A 27915-nucleotide genomic window follows, 5' to 3' on the forward strand; every position below is an offset into this window, starting at 1 on the left:
CCGTTTCATTTCATCTTTTTTGAAGAGAACACTATCAATAACGAAAGATTTGAAGATTGGTAAATGATCCGACACTGATATGCTGAAGTCAACATAGCTTGAGTCATTTGCAGTCACGCTGTCCGAGCAGAGCGAGAAATCAAGCAAACTCATCGCTCCAGAGTTCACCCACGGCAAGAATAACATGATGAGATGCATAGGCACACTGCACTGCTGTGAAGATTTAACAAGCTTTATTGCTGCACGAGAGAAATTTTCTTCGGAAGCCGAGTTCTTATAATCAGTTGGTAAGTAGCAGCAATATATTATCATATTTGCAACTTTTATGCCAAGGAAACGTTCGGTCTCGACAGTCCACTGGAAGGTCTTCCTCTGCCCAAATTCTTCGCTGGTACCGCGAAAAGGCGAGTTATGTCTTTCACTTTTAACAGAGAGAACGAGTCGTCTGAAAGGAAATGTTCTTGTAGACATAAAACGTCGTTGCAAGACATCTAGCCTTCAATCAGTGGGAGTTTATTGACTACAACACCATTCAGATTCCACAAAGACACTTTTAACTCAGAGTTGGTCATGTCTTCATCATGAGCTTTCTGCCTAAGGGGCACTTAACACTGTAGCACGGATGGTGTGTCTTCTTACAGAGAGCTCTAGTGCAGCATTACAGGGTTATCTTTATTGTTCACATTATTGCCACTGCAACGGGAACAGCGAATAGAGTCTTAACAGTCCTTAGCAGCGTGACCGTACTCTTGGGACTGAAAACACCTTATCGGCAAATACCAATACGTGTCTATTTGGAAGGACTCATGGCCCAGAGTTATATGGCTGTTCATTGCTACTTGTAAATCGTCCTTATTTTCAAAGACTTGAAAGTAAACAACTTGTATCAGCAAGTTTGTAAAATTCTCGTGGCTTTCGTGCAATTCCTAATCATTGGACATAGATCTTTTGGCGAGACCTCACCGGGAACATGTCTCATAATATCCTATTGAGCGGGAGTCTTCATCCGAGCCTCAGGGTGAGTAAAACTGTTTAGGGCTTCAGTAAGACACTTTGCTGCATCTTTGTCATCAAGTACCACGCGCCACTATTTGCTAAGAGGCCTCAGCTTCACTAAATGGGTGCAGCAATCACCAGCAAGGCCCTTAAGATACTCCTTACAACTGTTGGGCCTTTTGAGTCCTTTCAGAGGTTGTTTGAGAATCACAGAGTAAGAAGGTTTTGCTGAATCCGGAAGATATGATGTATTTTCACCCGCAGTCACACTAGCCTTGTTTTGTGCCGATCTGAGGAAGCTTAAATGGTCTTGAAGATCGTCCACAGTAGAATGAAGCTCATTGAACTGTCGAGTCAGTGTGACTTTCACCTCCCCTGAGAGTATGGGTACCTCGTCAGGATCATAGATTACAAACTTTGGGAGGTCTACTCTCTTCTTATCACAAGTCCGGATGGCTCTTATCAGATCAACGACCATGTCCTGGGGCTTATAACGATCTATAGAACGAGTAGACATAGCGGTCAACTGCCTTTCAAATACTTTGCTGGCTTCCCCACTATTTCATCATACTTGTTACCCGCTTTGACTGCTTAGAAGACATATTTCGAAGCAGGGCTATAAACCAAATCCGGCTTCACGCTGCTCATTTCCCTTTCGGAATGAAATGGCCACTAACGCAGAAAGCAAAATTAGTTGGCTATCCGATTCAGATGCAAAATCACACAGCGTCGTCCAATCAGAGTGGCCGGCGGTGGAGCAAATAGTCATCAGAGAACACTGAAATTACCCAGGAACAAGGGAAGTGTAAGGACCCCCTCAACTATTCCCCGCAAATTAAATATTTAAAGAGATACAACAAGTTCGTAAGGAGTTACATATTAAGCTTGATCATGGTCAAAATAAAAAGCTATATCCCCCACATAATGAATGTAGAGGAAAAAAAATCCCGATTAACCTTTTTAATTAAAGCGCACGTGGTATTGCAACAAAGTATCTACGAAAAACCCAAAATATACTGAACATCAGCAGTTTTATGAAACAAAACTTCACTGACCGATAACAATGCAAACAGTACCTATTTAACAAGAAATTTTGTTCTATATTGCCATACTCAGCAAAAAAGCAATTTGTCAATAAATAAGGTTTTCTTGTATTTAATATATAAGCAAAGCCAAATATCATATCCGATTAAGGTTCTTTGCTTGTAATAGTAATTTATAAACAAGTATGGTTTAGCATAAAATAGGGTCAAAAGCTCCTCAATTGCGTTCTGTGGCCTCAAAAGTGAATTCCACAAAATGACAGCTTTTGGTAATAAACTGTTTAATGAAACCTTACACAACCTTAGATAGACCTACGTCTTCTTTAATAGTTCTCGGTTATTTCCAAGCACGGCATGATTCTTTCTTTTCAGGTTTAAGATTTGATGGTGACAGGTTAGGTTAGGTTTCTAAGCGATTTCCGTGATTTATCTTCAGGATATAGCTTTTCATTATTAAAGAAAAAGCGACTTATACATCTAGACTATCAAACTAAAAGCCTATGTTTTCAATAGAATTTTTTTTTCCTAAAGTAAAGTATGTAGATTTTAAGAAAAATATTGCCCGTATTTGGGTTTTTACGAAAGAAGTTCTATATAATTACTGCAGTTTCGTCGCTGATCAAAACAGTTAATTTGTTTCTTACCACAAACACATGAGCATTCTCTCGAAAATTCAATAGTTTTTCACCAAGAAACCTCACCATTGCATTATTTGATTGATGTCGCACTAAATCCTTGTTGTTTTAAGCGTACAGCATTACAGCTTAATAACTTAACGCTCCACCGCTCGGAACTGAAACCTGTAGATTTCTAAAAAGCTTTCGATATCTTAAACCGAAAGACTTTTTCATGATTGTTCGTCATCAAATTCTGCCCCAATTTTTGCCAAAATTGACATTGTGTAGGTGAATATGGTGGAAAGTAAAAATTAATTGATGCACAACGAGCTTCAGTAAAGTGTCATAGTGTCATATATATATATATATTTCTACTTAATGATCTCTTTTCAGAATTTTTAAAACATAAACCATGCCTGTTCTTTTAAAATCGAACACAAACGTACACAGGCTTAAATTTAGTAATGGTTGGATAAGAAGTAATTGAGAAAAACTGTTTTTGTATTTATTTTGGGCCCATCTTTGAACCCATCAAAACAGCTTTGTCCAATTCTGAACAGCTGTCAACGGCAATTTCTTTGATTTACAACATTTTGATACTACAATTTGATGGAAGGTCTAACTAGAAAATTTTAAATAATTTAGCATGATAATTGTGACTAATTAGATACAGTTCTTTGATCTTTGCAACAATTTAAGTCTTATCAACTTGAATTAATAAATTAAAAATAATAACAAGAAAAGATGTCACTTTTGTTTGTGGAGCTTCTGGGCCACCTAGTGCCGTACCATACTCAATCAATCAATCAATCAATTTATTAATACTAAAAGAAAAACTATTACAAAAGTAAAGCAGTAACTAGGCCCAAGAAGCTTTGCTTATAATGGACCACAGAAAACAGATAAAACACTTTTATAAAATACTAGCTGTTGGGGTGGCGCTTCGCGCCCCCCCCAAGCCCCCCCGCGCGCGTAAGTCGTTACGCGCCATATTAGTTACGCGCCATTGTAGTTGTGTCCCTATGTCCCACCTGTGAATATAGATAGATAGATAGATATATATATATATATATATATATATATATATATATATATATATATATATATATATATATATATATATATATATATATGTTTTTAACTACGTAAAACTTGCGAATATACAACATTCTTTGCTGTCCCATTGTCTGTGCATATAAATAGATTGTCAGGTTTACCGACTCTTGAACATGCAACATATAATGGTCCATGGGAAAACAATCCGTATTCAGATCTATACCTCATGATTCTAATGATTGCCCTTGAGCTTTGTTGATGGTGATTGCTAATCGACCATTCCCTGAGTCGCCATCGTCATTTATATATCCCCCTGTGCACCCCGGCGTCCCCTTTGTAGTTATGTCCCTGTGTCCCGGTCGTCATTTATATTCCCTGTGTCCCGGTGTTCCAGTCTGTGATTTCTCTTTGAGTGTCCCGGGCGTCATTTATATTCCTTGTGTCCCGGTCGTCATTTATATCCCCCTGTACCCTCCGGCGTCCCCATTGTAGTTGTGTCCCTGTGTCCCGGTCGTCATTTATATTCCCTGTGTCCCGGTCGTCATTTGTATCCCGGTGTCCCGGTCTGTATATACATTCGTTTTTCAGTTTTGTTTTTCTCCTTTATTTTTTTCCTTTTTTCTTTTTTTTCTTTTTTAGTTTATTTAGATTTTTTAGTTTTTTTATTAGTTTTTAGTTTTTTTGTAGTTTTTACCATTTTTTTAGTTTTTTTAGTTTTTTTTTACTTATGTCCTGGTAGTCATTTATACTCCCTGTGTCCCGGTCGTCATTTGTGTCTCGGTGCTTTGTTGATTGCTAATTTATATTATATTTATATTTATATTTTTTATATTTATTAATATTTTTTTAGTTTTCTTTTTCTCTTATTTTTCAGTTTTTTCCTTTTTTTTAGTTTTTTCTTTTTTAGTTTTTAGTTTGTTTTTTTTTACCTTTTTTTAGTTTTTTCAGTTTTTTTAGTTTTTTAGCTTTTTTAGTTTTTTTATTAGTTTTTAGTTTTTTTTTAGTTTTTGCCTTTTTTTAGTTTTTTCAGTTTTTTTTTAGTTTTTAGTTTTTTACCTTTTTTTAGTTTTTTTTTAGTTTTTTAGCTTTTTTAGTTTTTTTTCTTTTTAGTTTTTTTTGTAGTTTTTACCTTTTTTAGTCTTTTTTCTTCTTTTGTATTAGTGTGAAATAATTCAGACGTCATATGCGGACAAACACGACGTCACTCGACAGACAGACAGACAGACATAACCCACAAACAACTTATTTTTATATATATTTATTCATATTTTTTTAGTTTTCTTTTTCTCTTTTATTTTTCAGTTTTTTCCTTTTTTTTAGTTTTTTTCTTTTTTAGTTTTTTTTAGTTTTTTACCTTTTTTTAGTTTTTTTTAGTTTTTTTTAGTTTTTTAGCTTTTTTAGTTTTTTTATTAGTTTTTATTTTTTTGTAGTTTTTGCCTTTTTTTATTTTTTTCAGTTTTTTTATTCTTTTTTTCTTTTTAGTTTTTTTTGTAGTTTTTACCTTTTTTAGTTTTTTTCTTCTTTTGTATTAGTGTGAAAAAAAAACAAAAAAAAAAAAAAAAAAAAACACTGGAACAAGATAAGTACAATTAACACATAGGATATTTAGCAGATAGAAGATTTAGAAGGAGATTTAACATATAGCTGAAAATAATTTTAAAAGAAAAGAAGAGAGACATACAAATTAGGATAGAATTAAAATAGAGAGAAAAATTATTGAACTGGAAAGACCCAGCAAGAAACTGCCTTTCCAGAAAGAAATTGAGGGACATCCAGAGGGATAAACAAGGACATTAAAAGTTAAGAAGATTCTTGAAAAGAATTTTAAAAAGAATAAGAGAGAGAGATATGAGTTAAGGAAGAATTCCAAAAAAGAGGAACAATAGGAAAAGAGGAAACAGGAAAAATATAAAACAAAGGAGAGAGAGAGAAAAAAAATTACTGAACAGGAACCTACCTTCATCTGATTCTTCTTCTAATTCTGTTTCACCTTCAGTCTCTTCACCGCTTCCTGCCTCCACTTCTTCTCCTAGAATTTCACGACGAACTGCATCATACTTTTCTTCGTTGGATTGATAGTCAGGGTCATGCTTGAAAATATCTGGAATAAGAGGCCACAGCTTTTATTTGTTTGTCAATGCATAAGAGTGTCTATCAAGCAGTTCGTGGTAACGAACTGTAGTAAGGAGGGACCCGGCTCAATAGTAGCAAAAACTCTAAAAAACGAAATTTTGATAGCAATAGCTACATCAAAAGAATCGCATTTTAATGCTGATTTTAAATATATAAGTTCCATTAAGTTTAGACTTACGGATCAAAAGTTACGAGCTCGAGAATAAATAATTTAATATTAATTGTTCAGATGCCGGCCTTCTTAAACATGCCATCATAGTCCAGTTGGGTCAAAAACCTGTCTGATCTGCAGGAAACCACTGCAGGAGTTGAATTGCAGAGATGAATTATTTTTATACCTGTCCCAATTATTAGCAACACGATACATGATCAGCTAGCAGCCTTATTTATGTAGTTGAAATGACATTCTAAGTTCTGACGAACGTCACTTCCATTCCTTCCAGGCTAAACAAGCCATGAACCACTAACATACTAAAACAACCAGACACACACATGGAAATGGTTAAGCAAGCCCCGCCCACTCCCCAACAACTTAAACTAATAAGGCAACAATTTTCAATATATTGACACAATCCATTTGTTATCATAAACTTTATATAATTAAACGTAATATTTTATATATAAGTATCAGTATGATATACAACAGCTTGACTTTCCAATCTCCAAAAAATATATCTCCACCTTTTCTCGATTCTGAGTGAAGGGTAACTTCTTGCGTAACTTTTGGAGCTGATTCGGTCGAGTTTTGAATCTGGTCAAGGTTTCGTAAATCAAATAGTTCTGCACAGATCAGCATGACAAACTGATGGGTAAATGCTGTTCATTTACGCTTTTTTTTCAAAGCCCGATAATCCAGCCTTCACACAAAATTATTGAAGCTCCTCTCGTAGTTTTTGAAAAATATAGATAAACTATTTTTGGATTGGACAGCTAAACTATTGCCATCATTTTTTCCTTTCTGGGGAGATACTGAATTTGAAAAATGTTTAAACATTAAAAAGATGGTGTTAAGGTATTTAGAATAAATGTTATTTTCATCATGCAGCTCACCGTAAAAAAAAAAAAAAATTATATCTTTAACTGAATCCAACAGAAAGAAACTTGGTTGTAATTACTTTCTAAAGACATAAATTATTAACAGCTAGAGACAAGGCTTTTTTCAGGTTAATCAGTGTGGTTACTTAGAACCACGAAAACAAAAGTGGACCACCAATATTCAAAGAACAAAAACTTCTATAAATAGTTTCCCGTATCGTGATTGCAGCAGTAGTCATAACCTAGTAAAGAGTTGACCAGCGCCATTAGCCAATATTTTAAAAATATTTTTAAATAAACTGTCTAGTGACTGATATTTCCATTTAGAAATGTTTTGAATAAAAAATATATAAATGTTTATATATTTAATGAAAACATACTTAATGTGTCTTCTCCACATCCCGGCGGCACTTCTTCAAGACTAATAATATGCGTCATTTGATCTTCTTCTTCTACAAGGTCTAGTTCTTCAACCACAGATGGATTATCTTTAAAGCCATCTTTTCGAACTTGGAACATTACTTCAATCATATATTGAACCTAGAATAAGGCAAACAGTTTGAACACGGTTAACTAAACCTTTGCACATAGCTGAAAATCAAACAGTAAATAAAGGAGAAAAAAAATCCCGAAAGCCTTCATCCAGGGTCCACAGGAAGCGTGAGGACCTCGGGGGGTAGGCAACTGTTTCTTGAGCCCACCACCATCAGAATTTATACGTATGTTTTAGGGTCTAAGAAAAATTTAGACTCCTTAAATGGAAGTCTAAGCCTCTAGAACCGGGTCAAAAAAATATGACAACCTCAAAAGTGACAATGATTTCTAAGCCTTGTCACCACCAAAAAAATGTACATGATGAATGACTGAACGGTTTGCTTCAAAAGGGACTAGCCACAAGCAAGACCGAATCCAGAAATTGAGAACACACATTCAGACCATCTTCTCAGAAGGATGACAACAAATTACAAATTAGCTTGCTCCTTTTAAAAGCGTATACTAAGGAAATACAGCATATCCTTTTAAAACTTTATTTTTTAAGGCCTATCAATACAAATCAAGTACTGGATTGTTATTTGGCATAAACAGTCTCCTTCAAACTTTTTAACATCAGCGACTGCTGTTAAATGAACTTCTGACTATCTGAATATAGAATTGCATTTATTGATTAACTGTCTAAAATCTAAAGCCCGAAACTTTATTTCAATGAAAATTTCGGATTTCATTATGCGGCACGTTAATTGTTTGGCCATTAAAACGCAATAAAAAAAAAATCCCAATAGTACTTTTGTATCGTCAGCAGAAAGAATGATTATATTAATTTTCTATCCCTTTAGAACAAAACAAAAGCTTAAACTTTCCAAAATTCAATACATCATCAACATCTTTGTTTTTCTCATGAAATTTTCTATTCAACTGGACTCACCCTTTTATCAAGCATAGATTCATTGAGAACGTGCCTCAGACTTTCAAAAACAGCATTCAGTCCCCTTGGCGACACTTCAGAAAGTTTCATTCCCACTTCTTTTAATAGCCCAATTGCTATTTCCACTGAATCATCAGTTGGCTTCTCCAAAAGCAAGGTCAAAATCTCGAGTGCAATAAGCTCATGAACCTATACAAAACAGGGAAAACACTACAGAATAATTATAAACACTTTTTCATTCATAAAATAATAAAATAAGTAATTTCAGCAAGAGGTCATCTCATACGACTTGGATGAATAAGAAGTATTTACGAAGCTTAGATCACAGGATGGGCTTTGCATTTGTCCAATGTGTAGGAAGGACAAATTAAAACATTTAATGAATAATTACAGTTATTTGGGTTGCCTGAGAAAGGTATACTTTTGGTAGCGTTAAAAAGAAAGGTAAGGAGCTAGTTAAAACAATAAAAAGTGCTTGTCTAGTCATTTAAGGAGGTATATCAGCGTGAATGTGTAACACGAAAGTACTCTCTATACAATAGCAGAAAGGATTGGTTTTGGAAAAAAAATAGTTTCTTTTTTAGCCATTGCTGTTAAACACTTCTACCAGCCCCATACGCCTGAAATCAAATAATACTGTTTGCATAAAGGACGCTGGTAAGACAAAAACGGAACAATAAAAAACAGGCTCATTATGCAAAAAAATGAATGAAATCACAAGAAATAGCAGTGCCTCAGATTGAGGGAGGAGCCCAAAAAGCAGCTGTAAAAATACTGGATCAGACATGAAACCTGGAATTTTTTTTAGAGGGGACCGGAACTTTTAACGGGGACACAAATTTGATAAAAACTCCGGGTGAGTGGGTGAACAGGAGAGGGAGAGCCAGATACGGGAATAATACTGGAAATATGAGAAATTTTCTGCAAATGACTTTGGGGAAGGGCCCAGGCTCTTTGAATACAATTCTACGTGTTAAGACGATAAAAGAGTCAAATCTACTTCGAAAATACTTTACAGTACTTGATGATATCGAACTATATTTAGAAAAAAAAAGCACACTGATGAATACAAAAACATCAGATTTCGGAGGCTGTTTAATTTAAAATCATGGACCACAAGATGATAAATCGTACTTCCCTATTCTTAGATCATATATGCTGGATAAAAACATTCTGTTGCGCTTATTATTGTCAAATTGTTTTTAAAGAGGACTAAAGTAAATTGTTTTATATTTAAGAGAACTAACGTTTGGAAAGGGGTAGGCAAAAAAAAAAATTGAAAAAAATAAAGTAAATGGCGAGAAGTCCTAGTACTTTTTAGATTGCCTCCCAATGAATCATTTGCTTTATCAGTTATGGGCCTAAATCTATAGTAAACCAGATTGTAAAAACATGACAAGTTTAGTCAACTCGAATGATAATATTCTTCAAAAGAGATTTGATCAACTGACCAGATTACCAAATTAACTCCCCTTGAAAAGGAGGTGGAATTGGTATTCTGGGGAGAGGAAAAACCAGAAACGAAAAAGGTTAACATCATAGGGACGGATTTTTCTAAATTTAAAGGAGAGGTCCTATTGACCAATCTCAGGGACATTTTTCCCTTATCCTACCGCCCCCCTGCTCTCAGGTACGTTTTCGCATATTCAGAAGCACTGTCTCATATTAAGCTTATTTAGCTAGAATGTATTGTAGAATTTAATCCCATCATAGCCAAACTGTCATCCCAATTACTGGTGATTTGATCACTGTCTTATTCCTGACATTCTCCCCCCTGAATTATCTTGTGGATATTTTTAATTTCATTGGCTTTAGATATGTTGCCAAGTAATGAAATCCAGAAAAAAAACATTATCTTGACATACTAAAAGGTTCTAACCTTAGGCCGAAGCTACAGCTACCTTATACCGGCTTTCAGATATGATTTTTAAGGAGGCAGGGGGGAGAGGGCTCCAAAAATGGAAGATCCATAAGCGGAAAAGATTAACTTCATAGGGTTGGATTTTCTAATTTTAAGGGAGAAATCCTGTTGACCAATCTGAGGGGTAATTTTCTCTTATCCTACCCTCCCCCTGTACTCAGGTACGTCTTCGCATGTCAGAAGCACTGTCTCAAATCAAACTGATTCAGCTAGAATTATATTGTAATATTTAATTCCGTCATAGCCAAACTCTACTGATGATTTGATTACTGTCCTCTTCTTGGCATTCCCCCCCCCAGAATTATCATCTGGATATTCTTAATATCATCGGCTTTAGATACGCTACTAAAGAATAAAAGACCAGAAAAAAACTATAAATTATCTTGACTTATTGAAAAGTACTAGCCTAGGGCCGAAGCTTCAGCTTCCTTATACCGGCTCTACATATGATTTTTAGAGAGATTTTTAGAGAGTCACTGCATATTATTCTCTTTTTTTTACAAGAGAATTCACAAGAATAATTACGAGGAAGTTACCCCTCAAAGGAATTTTATATAAGGAAAGCCGTTATTTTGTTAAAAATGGTCACTATTTGAGTTTTTGAAAGCAGTGACCAGAATAGAATTTTAATCATTTGCAAATGTCTTACACAATTATTTCGTTTATTTTCATAATAAAATAAAATTTATATACAGGAAAATATATATTATTTATAGGGAATTTTATATAGGGAAAGCCGTTATTTTGTTAAAAATGGTCACTATTTGGGTTTTTGAAAACAGTGAGCGCAATAGAATTTTAATCATTTGCAAATATCTTACACAATTATTTCATTTATTTTCATAATAAAATTTACACTTAGATAATAAGTTGCCCGTAAAAATTACGGAATAAAAGCGTAAATAATACGTAAATAAAAATTTTAAGTAATAAGTAGGTCGAATAAATTAATGTTCAATCAGTTATTTTATGAGCGATTCAAAATAGATTCAATAGAACCAAGGCAAAATAATCAAAGCCTCAATAATTATGATAGATTTGGTTGAGTTTTCTAATGATTTCGAAGTGATGCATTGGTTTTCTATTTTAGGATCACAACTTGACATTTATACTGTGCAAATACCAAAAGAGCAAATAGCAAATACACATGCAATTTCTAGACTGAACATAGTCCTAAAGACTACAACTCTGGCTAAAACTTTAAAATAGGTAAACAGCTCTTAGTTTATTCGAGGGTTAACTTAGACTCTGTTTACATGTGGAGGGGACTTGTTCCTGTCTTAAAAGCACGACTAGGTTTAAAATGGAAGAAAACTACTAAAAATGGAAGAACATCTAAAAACAAAATAAAATCAGCTTACGACTTGTTGATTCACGAGATGGGCGATGAACTTAGAAGCCGAAATGCACGCCGTCTTGTCATTGCGTTTGAAACCACGTTTAAATTGAAGCAACAATCTTTTCAGCATCAGCTCGCAAATGTTAGGAAACTGAAATAACAATAACTCAACCGATTAAAGTTCTTCCATCAATTGCTTTTGTTTTTCTTTTAATCAGCATTGACAGATAAGGCGAATCTTCAAATGATCATATCAGCCTTGTTTGTTTGCCTTGAAAACTAGTAATATTAGAGAATAGTAAGTTTGTCCATTATAGTTTCACCGAGGATCCTTTTCAGAAATATTTTGCCATCTAGTCAAAACGACCCCTTAAGCTATATAACAAGACAATTTTATTTGAAATCACTAGGTTATTCTAATAGACTATTAATGAATTTTAGTTACTTTACAGCAACTTTTAGTCTTTTTTTTAAATAAAGAGCTTCTTTCTAAGTCTTAGTTTATTTTAGTTCATGAATAATTTTGAGACAGAATTTGCAGTTCAGTTTCACTTGCTGTTTCTAAGTGTCAGTGCTTTTATCGAACTCGATTGTTAACAAATAAACGACATCAATTCCAAACCTAACAAGGGAACAATCGCACCAAAACCTTCCAAAAAACAAGATCGAGTCTGGTTGAAATACTGGGAGACATAAAGCAAAAGAAACAAGATTTTACAGAACTCTTCAAAAACAAAACGAAAATCACAAGCTACATAATTTCGATTCAGTCAAATCAGTCAAGCTACTATCTAGCATTGCGACTTCTACTTTGGCTCTTGTGCTAAATGTCTGCAGTGAGAGGGGGGGGGGAATAATCAGTTTTCAAATAAAACATAAGGTGACAGTTATTATTAAGCAAACTGAAAAAACTGAAAGTAGAAAATTGGCATGTTCTGCTAGTTTCAACCATTGATACAAAAAAAACTAATAAACTAAATCTTAAGAACACTGATGATGTTTGTGTATTTATTACGCTATGTATATACTTATTGACCAGAATGTTGGAGATTTTACATACCAGAGAATACTAAAATCAAATGTCATTTGCCCTTATCAGCAATAAAACAATGACATATTTTTGCTTATTTCGATTGAAAACAGACTTGAAATATAATTCAGGTTTGGAAAGTTCAGGCCAGGATTTTTTGTGGAGGGACCCGCAAAGATGATCTATGACTTCGACCCTATTAAAGTTGGTCGGGCCGACCGAAAAAACGTTGGTCCAACAGCCTGTCCGAGTTCTTGACGATGGCAAACATCAGACAGGGCGAAGAGCAAATGCTCGCCATGGACCGAAGTGGATGGAGGAAGCAGACGTCACTCTCTACGCCGAGCAGTGCTCGGCAGGAGACTTAAGTCAAGTAAGTCAAAGTGGGGATTGGAGTGGTGTGCTCCTGGATGAAAAGGTGGGGACTTGTAAGGATGTTTTTGTTGGTAGGGGCCATGAATGTATCGAGGAGTGGAGGAAAAGCCATAGTCCGTATTTATTTTTGAGGCGATAAGGGACTCAAGCATGCTTGTTTTGCATAGAGATGAGAGATTATGTATGTTATGACTGTTATTTTTTTCTTTTTAATAAACCCGAGTGAACTGAACTGATTTCTATGTATTGTAACTTTATAACATTTATTTAAACGCACTTTAGCAGGTAACTCCCAGTTATAGACCATTTTAGGCTGAAGGTAATAACAATTTGATCATTATTGATAAATGACTTCTGGAATACACCTATATTTTCAATTAACCACTGAAACGGACATGGACTAACCTTTGTGGAGGATTTAAAAAGCAGATCTAACTTTAATGAAATGCAAACTTTCTTTCGGCTATTTGCCACAACCTAAAGTATTTTTTTCTAAGAATTTAGCGGCTTCATGTGACAGAGAATTTACTAGGGGGACTAATCCAGACTAAACCGAAGTGGTGCTAATATAGTCAAGGGAAACTTAGGAAGCCTAAGCGTGTTTATAGTCAGTTACAATTACTGATTTTGGACTGAGATCTTTTATCCAAAATTCTTAGATATGTAGAAAATGGCCTGAGGATATTTTTCAAAATACCAGTCAACATAAATCCGGGTATATACTGAGGCTCGATAGAGGATCTTTGGGCGAGATACACAATACTTCTGTATCTCGAAGTATTTTCAATGGACATCTGTTAGTCAAAACTCCGGTATGCTGGTTCCTATGTGTGCACTTTGGTATGTATTAATTTTGTTTAGCATATTTCTGTATCAAATCTGTTTATGTCAAGGTGTCTATTTCCTAGCAAACTAAATCTACTGCAGAGATTTTAAAGTCAAGTCTTGGTATATCAAGTCTATAATACACTAACAAAGAGCGAGCGAGGTAGTGAGGAGGAGACGAACCCCCTTATCTACGTAAGAATTTCTGTTCGTCTTAATGCTGCTCCTTACTTCCAGTTGAAAAAACATTTTTATTTATTTTTTCATTGTTTTTCAGACATCAAACCATATTAGTAAGCATCCTCATAGCTTGAGAATCACAACATACCAAGTTTTTTGTTCGAGTCATTTGGCCTATAGAAGAGACTACTGTGAAGATTGTTAAATGGGAGCAAAACAAAGTTTAGTAAAGGCCCCCCTTTCAACCCCGCCTAAATTTCCAGATGTTTACGTTCCTTCCTATGTTTCTATTTTAGGAATTTTTCCTTAAAAATATTTCCTTCCCTTCCTCTTTAAGGATATTTCAGGTCAGACATCAAGTCATATTAGCAAGCGTCCTCATAGCTTGAGAACCACAACATACCAAGTCTTTTGTTCGAGTCCTTTGGCCTATAGAGGAGACTGCTGTGAATATTGTTAAGTGGGAACAAAACAAAGTTTAATAAAGCCCCCCTTTCAACCCCGCCTCAATTTCCAGATGTTTACGTTCCTTCCTATATTTCCTGCACATCTGTTTCTATTTTAGGGATTTTTCCTTAAAAATATTTCCTTTGTTTGAGTCCTTTGGCCTATAGAGGAGACTACTGTGAAGGTTATTAAATGGGAACAAAACGAAGTTTAGCAAAGACCCCCTTCAACCCGGCCTAAATTTCCAGATGTTTACGTTCCTTCCTATGTTTCCTGCACATCTGTTTCTATTTTAGGGATTTTTCCTTCTTCTCCTCTTTAAACATTTTTCCCTTTCCCAGACCTGTATTACAGGAATTATTAAAGTCCATCCTACAGTAAAAAAATTACAGGCTGCAAAAATGATATAATTCTGCAGGTTTTTACCTTATTTGGTAAATTCTGTATCCCAAGAATTTTTTCCTTCACTTTTCCTTTAAGGATTTTTCTTCCCTTTCGCTTTAAGAATTTTTCCCTTCCCCAGATATGTATTACAGGAATGATTCAAATTAATGATGCATTGAAAATTTTCAGGCTGCAAAAGTGAAATAAATGTACGATTTCTTGCCTTATTTGGTAAATCTTATGTCCTAATTCTTCTCCCTAGGAGGGCTAGTTTTCCACTGAGTCACACTCTTCCTGACATAAATTATTTAACTCCCTGATATTGCTCCACCCGTATAACTCAATCCACGTTTCAAATCGGTAAATTGATTAATTACCAAATACATAATAGCATGCACATACTAACCTTTGTGTTAATGATGGCCACCAAAGCAGCATATACATGTGTAAATGATTCAGATGCAGCCTGAGCTTGCATGATGGAACGGGTGAGCAGACCCCTCCCTCGAATGATGTTGTGCTTGAACAGCTCTCGGACTATAGAGGCGATATTGGCTACATTAACTTTGTTGATAAGACCATGGATAGCTTTCTTCAACACTTCCCAGGCGATGCGCTGATATGCAGGGCTATAAAGAAAGAAAAAACTCAGAATTATGCAAGTTATTGTTTAACTAGTTACTGATTATGTTACATTTTCTTTTTTATTACTATAACCAAAATACGAAGCAAGATTGAATGGCAAATTTTTAGTTCCACTTTCTAATGTAAATTCTTTTTTCTTTTTTGCTAGGGTAAATAATTAATGATACACAGACAGTTCATTCGATTGGAAACTGAAAATTCCAGTGCCCTTTTAAAGAGTCAAAAGTAGTTGGAGCTCAAGTAGCCCCTTCATCTTACCCTTTTTTCTAGTCCCAAATACATTCGATCAGTAGCCTCCGAATTCATACGATCAAAATGTTTAGATAGCCATTTCCCTCAAAGTAGTTGAAAGGTCAAATAAATATGCCATCAAGAATGACAAGACCCTCCAAAGCCCAAGAGGAAGGGGCTGTCAATAATACACTTAAGCAATTGTTTTAACATGTTTTATAACGGAAAATGGGGGCTTTTGCAATATCTAAGGAACGGCTAAGGGTATAAGTTGAAAATATTTACGGAATGTTCAAAGAGATACTTGACTACATCAAAAGACACAACAAAAAGACATATCTTAAACATCTTAGAAACAGCTAAAAGCATTAAGCATTAATTTTCATGGAATATTGAACAAAATCAGAAGAAATTGTGTGCATCAAAGTTATCTAAGGGCGTACCTGCAATAATTCAAGAACGACTATAATATCAAGTTGGAAGTTTCAGGGAATGTTGAGGGGCAGGTTGAACTGTATCAAAAGACACAATGTACTTCTAGGTCATCTAAAGAGCCCATCTGAAATATTCTAGAAACAACTAAAAGTAAAAGCTGAAATTTTCAGAGAATGTAGAGGTGGAAAATAAAAATAGATAAAAACAAACAACCAGGTTGTCTAAAGGGTGTATCAGCAAAATCTTAAAAATGGCTAAGGATATTAAGTTGAAATTTTCAGGTACTGTTGAACTAAACCAAAAAATACTATATGCACCCAAGCTATCAAAAGAGCGTATCTACAGTGTTTGAAGAACGGCTTGAATATTGAGTTGGCAGTTTTAGGGAATGTTGAGGGGGTAGGGTGTTGAATTAAATCAAAAGATTCAATATACATCCAGGTTGTCAAAAGAAAGACAGCAACATCCCAGGAAAAGCTAAGGTTATTAAGTCGAAACTATCAGGGAATGTTAAGGGGACGTTGAACTAAATCATAATACACTACGTGCAGCCAGGTTGTCAAAAAAGCATTTCTACAATATCTGAAAAACAGCTAAGGATAATACGTTGTACGTTTCAGAGAATATTGAGTAAAATATATAACTAAATCGAAGTCAATGGGCATCAAGGTTGTCAAGAAGCACATCTACAATATCTCAGGAACGGCTAAATGCATTAAGTTGAAATTTTCCGGGAATTTTGTTTTTTTTGGGGGGGAGATGTTCAACAAAATCAAAATATATTGTGTACATCAATCCTGTCCAAAGGGAATATCTGCAATATTTCAAGAACAGGTAGAGTGTTAAGTTAAAACTTACTGGGAATATTGTGCTAAATCATTATATTTGAGGGGGATGTATCTACAATACCTCAGGAATGGGTATAAATGTTCAATAAAACTTTTACGAAATGTTTAGGGAGAAGTAGAACAAAAATCAAAAGATACTTTGTATATCCAGGTTCTTAAAAAGGCGTATCTGCAATATCAAAGAAACAACAAATAGTATTTAGTTGAAACTTTCAGGGAATGTTGAAGTAAATCAAAAGATACTGTGTGTATCCAGGCTGTAAAATTGGTAGGCTATAAGTACCATATCTTAGGAATTGCTAGGGGTATTCAGTTAAAATGTTCATAAAATGTTCAACTAAATCTAAATACACTATGTGCATCCAGACTGGCAAAATGGCCATAATATGAAAAAAGTATTTATATATTACCAATAATAAGACTTTAGCAATAAATCCAAACATAAAATAAGTACATAGGTTGTTAGCAGAAGTTTTTTACAGAAAAGTATGGAGCTCTATGATTGAATAGCTATAATAGTTAAAACTTTAAGTGGCCTAAATTTACTATCAACGACTAGATCCTATCCCGATCCAACAGAAATCAAAACAAATAATTACATTAAACAAAAATATATTAGATACTAATGTAAACGAATAAATTGATCCTAAAACAAGTAAAAACTAAAATGAATAAATAGTTAAACATAGAAGCGACAGAAATAGCCAAAAACAGAAAAAGGGCTTCTGCCCTCTACACTCTAGACCTTCTAAGGGCTATTGCATCATTTGTGCTTTACTGAAAACTAAATATATGTTTTTTAATTCCTCAAGTATTATAAGACTGAAAAATCCAAAAATAATTGTTAAATAAAATAAAGATTTTCAGGGAAAACAATTATTTAACATTAAACAATCAGTTTATTTTCATTTGTTTAGTCCAGTCATCTTGATTATAGGGGTGATTTTACATCATTCTTTATTATTTGTTTATATTTTGACAAATAGCAAAAGAACAAAGCTTAAGACAAAAACAGTTATAATATTTGATATGTTTATTTATTTTAGTTTCCTTTCCTTTTTGGTTTTATTTATTCATTGATAGTAATTCCTGGTCATTTATAGTTTGATTTATTGCAGGACTTCATTTTTGCTTGTTTTAAGTTTTCAAATCTTCACTTTTCGTTGAGGAACATCTTCTTCAAAAATATTGCTTTTTAATTAGTTTGGAAGTAGACCTATTAGACTTTTTTTGTCTTTTGGTATCATGACCTCTCTCATTTTCTCCTTTGAATATTTCATTGACCCCTTTTCTTGGGTGCATACCGTGCAGTAAAGTGTTTCCTTGTTACCCTTTTACTTTTTTTCAAGAGCTAACTCCTTTTTTCTTTAAATACGAACTGTGAAATGTTTATTAATGGTAGGCGTCTTTGGATCATATTTTGTCTTGGGTCAATATTCATTTTAAATGTAATTATGCTAACCTTGACTTGTCCCCTATTTGTTGTTGCATGAGCCTCAATTTTGCTGGAGGAATATAAGCACCTCCTGTTCTAGTTGTCAGCATTTCAACCTGTTTGGTTTCAGCCAATGTTACAGACTCTTCAGGCTTCTTTCTTTCTTTGTCTAATGTTAACTTTCCTTGAGCTGCATCATCACTAGCATCCTCTTTTCTTACTTCAACTCCTTCTGTATCTTTATCCCAATATCTTCCACCAATCTTTACCGGTGTTCTGTCTCGACTCCTTTCTGGAAACTGCATAGTTTCCATATTGGCCTTCCAATAGCGCTCTGGTGAAACAGTCCTTGGCTGGTCTAAGTCCAAGTAGTCTGAACTACGCTTTAATTCCTTGTACTTCATTCTCTTCCGTGTTTCCTTACTACTTAAACCTTCATCAGATTTTTCACAGCTAACACGCCCCCGCTTAGCTCCCTCACGATCCACAACAGATCTGTCCGATTCACCGCTTCTCTTCTGGTGGGTATACTTTTCTTTTTCCTTAGAACCTTGTCCAGTCTTTTGTCTAGTCTTTGTCTCCATATCTTCATAATCTCGATGCTCTGTTTCATGTTTTTTTGTCTTTCCTGATTTGTAAGAGGGTGCTGTCAATTTTGTCAGTTCAGTTCCGAAATCCATAATACTACTCATCTTTCTTGTTTTTGTTTCATCTAGGGACTTTACTTTTGTGTCTTTCATCTCACCCTGGTTTTGACAACTTTTACTAATGCTTATTTTTTTGGCTTTATTGGAGTTCACTCCTCTTTTTCGTTTCCGTTCATCATCATAACTTTCCCCTGAGCTTAATGATGATGAGTTATATTTCTGTTTCTTGCTTCTTTTTTTCCTATCTTGCTTCCTTGTTTTCAGTTTATCTTTCCTGTTATAATCGCTATCACTAGTGCTTCCTTCTGAGGATGAAGAGTCACATTCATCTGTCTTTCTTTTGTCATGAATTTTTCTTTTTATTGAACAATTTTTTTCATGAACTTCATCAGAAGAACTAGATGAAGAACTTTCACGCTGTTTCCTCTTGGAAGAAGGAGGCATTTTTATCTGCAAGTAAAAAAATACATCAAGACTTCTAGACAACACACTAAATAGCTGTTTAATGAAGACAAGTTATAGCTTCTGGAACAAACAAAACCACAAAACACTGACATTTAGTTTGACATTTAGCCTCCTTCCGCCTGAAGAAATTGAGGGGCTTACCAGACCCCTAGCGCAAGACTGTTTCAGCTATGGTGCTTGTTTCAAATTTGGAAAATAATCAATTGTATCTGCGAGTGGGAAATAAAAACAATTTTATTTTGAGTCACCATTTTTATTCTCCACTTTCCTTCCCATATCTTCTGTAAAAGATCACCTATCAATTGTCACCTTTATAAATAATACTCTTTTCACCCCAGCCAACAGTAAACCAACAATTCATGGTTATAATAATGGTATAACAATTCCATATAATTATGTAGCCCTTTGACTTTCTGCGAATCCTGACTATTCTTTACTATAAACATGAAAACTGACAACATAGCTGACAGTTTTTCTTTCTATTTTTTATTAGCTTTAATAACTTTATATTCAGAACGCTCCTTTATAACTTTATATAACTTTAATTCAGAACTATCGACTGAAAAAAAATTATTTAATTTCTCTATAAGTTTAATTCAGAACTATCGACAGAAAAAAATTGTTATTTACTTTCTTCTAATTTATCCTGATTTTTGTAATTTATTTTTTATTGGAAATTTCACGTGATGTCATGAATTACATTCATTTCAAATTAATCAGCTTTCACTAAACCTCGATATTTCGGAATCAAAGACCAAGAAACAGGTAAATAAAATATAAGCAGAATAGTTCAAAAACAAGGTTAAAGTTTCATATAGAGAGGAAATAAGGTTGAAAAAATCAATGTATCATTAGACCGTCTATTCAACAGACTAGTACCATTAAATTCCTTATTTTATGCTCCTATGAAATATTGTGATTGTTCTCTAACAATGACCCCCCCCCCCTTGGTATTCTCAGACATTTCTGTTGTTTATATTTTGTGATACATCAAGTCTTCTTTGTTAGACAGTTTTCTTGCATTCTTGACCAGGTGAAATTCCGTTTTGCCTGAGTGATTGATTAAAATATTGGGAGAAAATATTATTTGAAATGATACAAAATCTGAATATTAATAGAAGGAAACATGACGATCTGATTAATAGCCGAGAAACAGAAGGCATGCATTGCAATAAAAATGTTGTTGTTTTTTTCTTTTAGTTTTGTATGTATCCTAAGGCAATATCTGGGACCATTAAGGGGAGGGGCTACCTTGTTGGAAATAGCACAAAATAAGGGATATAATAGTACTAGTCTTTTTGTTATAAAGTGTTTCCTTCAAAAGAGCTACTGAACTGGAATTTATCCTACTACTAGCAGCTCTTTGCAGCACAAGACTGCTTGAGTAAATCTGCAATAATTTCAATTATTTTGAAAGGTAGAAGTTGACAACAACACATGATGGGGTATTGTCACCGCGTGTGATGTTTCAAAATCTTGACAAAGCCTGGGCAGCTAAACCATGGCTCACACAATGGGATGCAGCAGATGTCCCATGGCCCTATCATCAATGACTGGTGTACAGTGGATTCGTCCATATCGCTAGCAAGTGCGATTTAAGGTAAGGTAGGTAATGTGTCTTTTCAAATGTAGGATACTAACTGCTTCCTTTGTAAATCATGTTTTGAGACCTTAAAGGGACCCATAATCAGACAACTTTTTTTATTACTTACAAGTAAAAAAGTATTAACAAATATCCTGAAAACTATTTCAAAACAATCATATATACTTACTTATCTCATTCCTACAACAACATTGCTTCAGTTTAATCTTATGCCTGAAAGATAAATACATAGTCTACTATTTGCCTTCACACTAGGGCTACATTTAACTGACAATTAAGACACTTTGAACCAGACTCATTAGGAGTTTCAGATACCCATATCCTAGGGATAGGAAACACGAAATTAGGTGACATTGAATTTATTTACTCAGTGAGGAAGGATAGGATCCTTAGGCAGGGAGTAGGGCTCATGATAAATAAGGAGGCTGCCAAGTCTTGTTTACGTCGGGAAGGTATTAATACTAAAATGGTAGATGTTCATTTTAGCAGAGGCAACGTTTTATTTTTTTCTTTCCCATGTTTCACTTCATATGGAAGGGCTCGCCGTATAAAGGGGCTCATTCAATTGAAAATCGGAAAATAGGCACCAGGAATGTTTTAAACCTGAATAGCCCTAGATCCAGGACCTTCTTGGGCTCAAGATGTTTAGATAAGGAATTAGTATTCTTGGAATAACAGAAACCCACTTGACAGGATCAGGTGATAAAGAGATCTCAAGGACAGATCACCCACTGATATGGTCAGGCCAAACTTCTAGGAAGCAGTGGCATAGGTCTATTACTAAAGCAGGAGGTGAAGAAACAGCTCATCTCAGTCTGAGACAGATTTACTATCAAATCCCAGATAGACTACTCACTGCAGAGTTTAATCACAAGCATGAAAAGATGACAATTGCTGTGTGCTATCCACCAACCAATATTTCTCCAGATGACAAGTAAGATAAATTTTCCTAAGCATTGACAACAGCTGTTTCCCAATATATATATATATATATATATATATATATATGATAGTAATAAAAGGCTTGTCAAGGAATCACCAGGGCAATGCAAAACCAGACTTGCAGCTTTACACCTTTTTTTATTAATGGTTATAAAGTTAGAGATAAAGTACTGAAATCAAAAATGTGATGTTTGAAAAAGGGGAAGTACCTAGCAATTTAAGGAAGAGTTTAATTAAACCCCTCTATAAGAAAGGTGATAAGAGTGAGTGCAGGTACTATAGAGACAAGAGCTTGGATACTATAGGAAGCAAATTACTTAGTATGATGATACTTTTTAGACTGAAAGACACTATAGAAAAGTGCCAGAGCAATAAGACTCCTTTAGTCCTATTATGAGAAAGCATTTAATTCAATAGATATTAGAGCTTTAGCAAAGGCCCTATCACTGTATAGTATACCACATTAATAAGTTAAGGTGATTAGTGTTATATACAAGAACAATAACATTGCAGTTAAGTTACAGAATGAGGTTAGTAGCTGGTTTTGTATTAATCAAGAGTTAGACAGAGCTGCTTCTCTCCCCATTTTTATGGGTCATTTTAATGAAGTTTTTTCCAATGAGCACAAAAAGGCAATGGAAGAAAATGGAGCCAATTGGGAGGTAAAACTGTCCTAGACTTAGATTATGCTTACAGTTTTAGCTTTTTAGATGAAACTATAAGTAAAATGATGGAATTTTTGGAGATTTTGTGAGTCCTTGGTGCAAAAAAAGATGTGAAAATTAAGATAAATAAATTGTTAAGACTAGAAATAAGTGAAAGTGAAGAGGTGATGATAAATAATAAGCATAATCATTCAAGTGGACAGCTTTACTTACCTAGGTAGTATTATAAGTAAAAAAAGGAGTACAGTGACAGTTTTTAAACTAGAATAGCCATTACCCAGTGTGTTTTTCACAGTTGAAAAAAAGTTAAGAAAAATAAGTGTACATACCAAGATTAGAATACTGGAAGCTATACAGATGATACTCAAGACACTCAAATATGGTTCTGAAGTGTAAAAGCTCCAAAGACAGAGGAGGATTTACTAAATATTTTCTAGAGACATTGCCTATGGATTGCTTTGGGGGCCCAACTGACTGACTATACCTCTAATAGTAAGCTATGCAAAAATATAGTGCAATCTTGCTTTCTAGAATTGATGAAAGAAAGGTTGAAATGGCTAGGTCAAAATCCTGTGGAGAGAGCAAAGTTGGAGCCTATTTTATCAAATCAAGTGACCCATATAGTACCATAAAAGCAACGGCATACTACAGAAACCTGATGTTTCTATGGATACTTGAATTCTGTAGGCCACAAGACTTTTGAAGATGCTAAATTTGAGCTAGGGGGACAGTTGCCTCCCCACTCCTGAAGCAAATTACACCTCTGGCTAGTAAATATTCTGTGGATGAAGAATGACCTTGTCAGCCAACTATCTAAGGACAAATGAACAGTATGGTATCTTCAAATAGGATGGGAGGATGTTGCAAAGAAAGATTTAAGAGAACTTCTTGGGATTATGTAAAGAGGAAGTCTTTGAATAAATTATGAAGGGGGAGCAATGTGCATAGCTTTGTTGGGCTCAGGCAGCTTGATATGCATTGAGTTGTTAATAGGCCTAGTAATATTTTCAAATACACAGCCAATATTTCAGCCAAAATCAAATGTGTTCACAGTCTACTTTAGATTAATCCATTTAATTCCTTGTTGTTTTAAGCCTTATATCCTAGCTTAATCTCAAAAGGCTATAAAAAGTTACAAAGATTTGACAATATCTTCCTTACATTTAAGAAGTTTTTATAAGGGCTTCAAATCCTGCTGAAATGACAAGAATTTATGTTTTTTTAAAACTAAAGGCAATAAAAGGGAACATAAAAATCTAAAGATGAGCTAGGCCTAAGATGTTTATTGACCAAATTTTAGAAGAGGTAAAAGAACTCTTTTTGGGAAATATCACTTTTCTTTGACATTCTGGAAAAAAACAGATGGCTTTTTGGACCACCCATACTTTACCACAGCCTGATGCAATGTAAGGATAGTAAGCTAACAAGAGCTCCAATTTCTTATGCAAATTTTCACCAATAATTTGTCAGCACTAATTAAAAATGTGATCTCTGTTTTGGCATTGAAAAGAAAAAACTATATTCAATATTTGTGATTTATGAAAGATATATCAAGCAATAAAAGTTACATTTTTAGAATCAGAAGATCAGCTTTCTGTTAAAATGTGAATAAAACTGAAACAATAAAATGATATACACATCAGAATAGGATAAACAGTATTTCCAAAAAGAGGTCCTTGTAGGTATGTCAATAAACTAATTTCAAGGATTTGATTTTAAATAAGCCAAATATTAACAAAAAACATATTGATGAATAGCTTGGAATTCTTAGCTTTTTATTAATATAGCCTATACAATTCTTCTCAATTCATCTTTAATGATAAGATGTGAGATTTAGTGTCAGATAATTTTGCTCAATTGGATATGGGTTTTTACCCTAGGCTAGATAGTCTACAGACTTGACTATATACATAGGCTATGCAATCTGTTGAGCCCTAGAACTTATGAAAGGGTGGTGACAGTGCTTGATAAGAACTTCAAAGACCCTCCAGACCCTAAATTCATTCCACAATGTTTCGCCTGACTAATCTACTTAAAAATGCAAGAATCCCCTAAACTAGAAATTCAACATTAAAAAATAGGTACAGAATTGACATAGAATATTGAAAACAGGTCCAAGTAGTTGAACCCTGAAAGCTAAATTCTGCTAATGCAACTAGGCTATTCTTCATGATCATGAATGGAAACATAACTGTGGGCTAGGCAGTTTTTTGCCAAAAAACTTACATAGGTATGGACCTGTATACTGTGCAAACTTGCAAGTTCTTAAACAAGACTAAACATAACTGTAAGTAATTTTTTCCAGAGAAACTTACATAGGTATGGACCTGTATACTGTGCAAACTTGCAAGTTCTTAAAATATATGGACTAAATAGACTGATTTATGTTCTAAATTATTTCAAATTTTATTCTTCTTTTTCCTCACAACTACTGTACTGTACGCCGTGTTCTTTTACTTATCCGATTACTTATCTGACTAATCTAAGCGTTTTATGAGACACATATGACGTCAGAGGTTACTCTCGAAAGCTCAGGTTTACTTGTCCGTGGGCTTGCACTTTCTAACCCCGAAAAGACAAGACTATTGAGGAGATTACATATTTTTTAAATGGATAAACATGTGAAATCGTTAAGTCTAGAGAAAAGACAAGGAAACTTTAAATAGTGGAAATAATCTTAGCTTTTCAGTGACCTGTAAGTAATCTTATGCATATTCCTTAGGATCTAAAGGGTTTTTGGTGGTCTAGGCCCGTCTTGCATAGGTTAAGCTTCATAAGGAGTCAGAAGAAAAGTTTTTTGGTTATTAAAAAGGTTTGTTCTTAGTAAGGCAGCCATCTAATTGGTGAGTTAGTCAAATATTACTATATCAAACAGGCCTAGTTTCTAAACCATTCTATAATTTTTATTTGAAAAAAATTTATGTTCACCCAACCTTATTCGCCGGCCAGTGCGATTTAAGGTAATTTAAGGTAATTTAAGAATGATTAGGCCAATACCTATAGCCTTTTATATAGTCTATATTTGTTGAGATTGCTATTAAAACTGGATTTTTAAGGTAAAGTAGGGGTAAAATTTTACTTGACACTTACAAATGACAAATGGCAAATGACACTTACAGGGATGTGTCTACAGGCTAAAATATGTCCCAGGAAGGTATTTTGAAGTACCTATTCCTACTTCTTTTCCCTCTAGAGGGTCCTGAAATTTTTGGGTGCCTTAGTTTTTGGTTATCAGTTTCTTTTTCTCTGGCCTTAGTTCTGAAAAGACAATTTCTGTTGATTGAGCAGAACTTTAAGCCATAACACTGGTTTTTTCAAGCTTCTTCTTTTGTGAAAAAATTTGAACTGTTTTTCTTTTTACATGTTGTATAAAATGTAAAGGAATACCTGGCCCTTTATTTCATAGATTCAAATAAAAGTCTGAGGCATCTTATACCAAAATACATTGGACACATTTTAATGTTTTTTTTTTAGATGACATAGGACACCATTAAAGTTTTGCATTTGCTTTGCTAAACATTGTCTTAAAAAGTGCCAAGTTTAGAGAGTTATGTTAATGTTCTTCTCGCTGATCAGTATAATTGATTTTAAAATTCTATCTATTTAAAGCATTTTAGAGAGATTCTGAGCAAACCATGGGTATATTGTTGTCACAAGTGATTTTTCTCAAATGGGCTGGTGGAAAACAAATAGAACATATAATTTCTCTTATTTTATTAATTTAAGACTAGAATGTCACAAAACTAAGCATTCATATTGCTGATTGTATCTTAAGTAAATACAATCCCTGATGAAGTTTTGTTGATACTTGCCTTAAAATTTATTTGTCTTAATAAAATATTGTTTGTGGGACACTTAATAACATATTGTTTGTGGGACAGCAGTAAAATATGGGAGCAACTATGACTTGAGATGTTTTTTTTTTCTATATTTTCTTTTTCCAAATAATTTTTGTTCTCTGGTGACCTTTGTGTTCCTTCCTAAGTGGCTAGCACTCTAGGTTGAGAATCCTTTATCCAAAGGGCACAGGTTTAATTCCTGGCATTAGCACTTTATTTGGTCTGGGACAAAGGTCAGCGATGTGACTCTGTAAGTTCAGCTGGAATTGGCCCAGAATTAACAGGTTACCTTGAGAAATCTATGGTCAGTAAGCAGGAAGGGCATGCAAAAGCATAGGATGACCGGCCCCTAGCTTCCTATTGCACTTCTTGGCTAAAGGGCCACCTGGTCCTTTTCTGGGCTTCTGACTTAGCCATAAAAGCTTTCTTTTAAACCCATTAAATATAAGTACAAAGGAAGAAATGCCAGTAAGGTGGTCCTTCTTTTTCAATGAATTGTTGATGTACAGACAAGAGTGTAGGTCATAAGAGGTGGCTGGTGAATGTTTTGCAAGGTTTAAAAATTTAGGGCAATTGCTCAGGTTGGCAACTGAGCACAAAAGTAAAATTTTGTGAATGGCTTTTCTTTGTGAATGTTATATTTATGTAATGTCAAGCATTTTAAAGTTAATCTTCATTGTTTTGTTTTAATTGCCATGGCCCTAGGACTTTAGTGTATTAAAACCTACTTATGACCATCCATTTTCTTTTAAACAAAAAGGAGTTCTATGTTTCCTAGCTTCAATAAATTTATATGCAATTTTGAGATAGGGTTACAAAGATGGTCAAAACTTGCAAATGGAACTATGGTATGACTAATTAATTTGTAAGAAACGTATATCAATTTAAAGATTAAAAAAAAACATGTAGAAAACGAACAAGACAAATAAATAAAAGTGTCCCTTTACAACCATTTAATGAAGTGTAACAAATGTAGACCATCCCTAAGATTGAAATGAACAAAGCTTCAATTATGAATCTGTTTTCTTTAAACAGACTGAAGGGGCAAACCTCCAAGCTATGACAAATTCAATCTCACTTTTGGTCTCTTTCCTTTTCAATGGGAACTTTCTTTGGATTTTTTTTTTCAACCAAGTAAAAGCAGTAGGGACAGGAACAGGTATTAGTGACCTTCCACTTAGCCTACATACCCAGGGGAAAATCATGCAGCTATATTAATAATTGGTAAGTTTTTTGTTTGTTCATATTTTTGATTTACAAATAAAGTGAACATACCCCTTGATGCCTTTTTTATGTTCTTTACAAACATAATAAGTGCTTCAATTGCAAGTTTCTGAGCTCTTTTCAAGTTTTTGA

At 34.3% G+C, this 27915-nt stretch overlaps 1 protein-coding gene across 2 annotated transcripts in view; it reads right to left on the bottom strand.

The window, feature by feature from the left end:
* LOC136034659 (pre-mRNA-splicing factor CWC22 homolog) overlaps positions 1–25157 on the bottom strand; it is a 51266-nt gene extending 26109 nt beyond the window's left edge. The window contains exons 1-7 of one of the 2 annotated variants that reach the window (XM_065715974.1): positions 25036–25157; positions 18426–19495; positions 15211–15433; positions 11586–11714; positions 8304–8492; positions 7261–7420; positions 5670–5813 (exon numbers count right to left, since the gene is read on the bottom strand). In XM_065715974.1, coding sequence (XP_065572046.1) covers positions 5670–5813; positions 7261–7420; positions 8304–8492; positions 11586–11714; positions 15211–15433; positions 18426–19489 — 1909 coding nt within the window. In that variant the 5' untranslated portion in view covers positions 19490–19495; positions 25036–25157. Of the gene's footprint in view, positions 1–5669; positions 5814–7260; positions 7421–8303; positions 8493–11585; positions 11715–15210; positions 15434–18425; positions 19496–24946 lie in introns of both variants that reach the window. The other variant, XM_065715975.1, reaches the window with a different exon arrangement.
* Between the last annotated feature and the right edge of the window lie 2758 nt (positions 25158–27915).

Source organism: Artemia franciscana, chromosome 13, assembly GCF_032884065.1.
Source record: "Artemia franciscana chromosome 13, ASM3288406v1, whole genome shotgun sequence".
Classification (NCBI taxonomy): Eukaryota; Metazoa; Arthropoda; class Branchiopoda; order Anostraca; family Artemiidae; genus Artemia; species Artemia franciscana.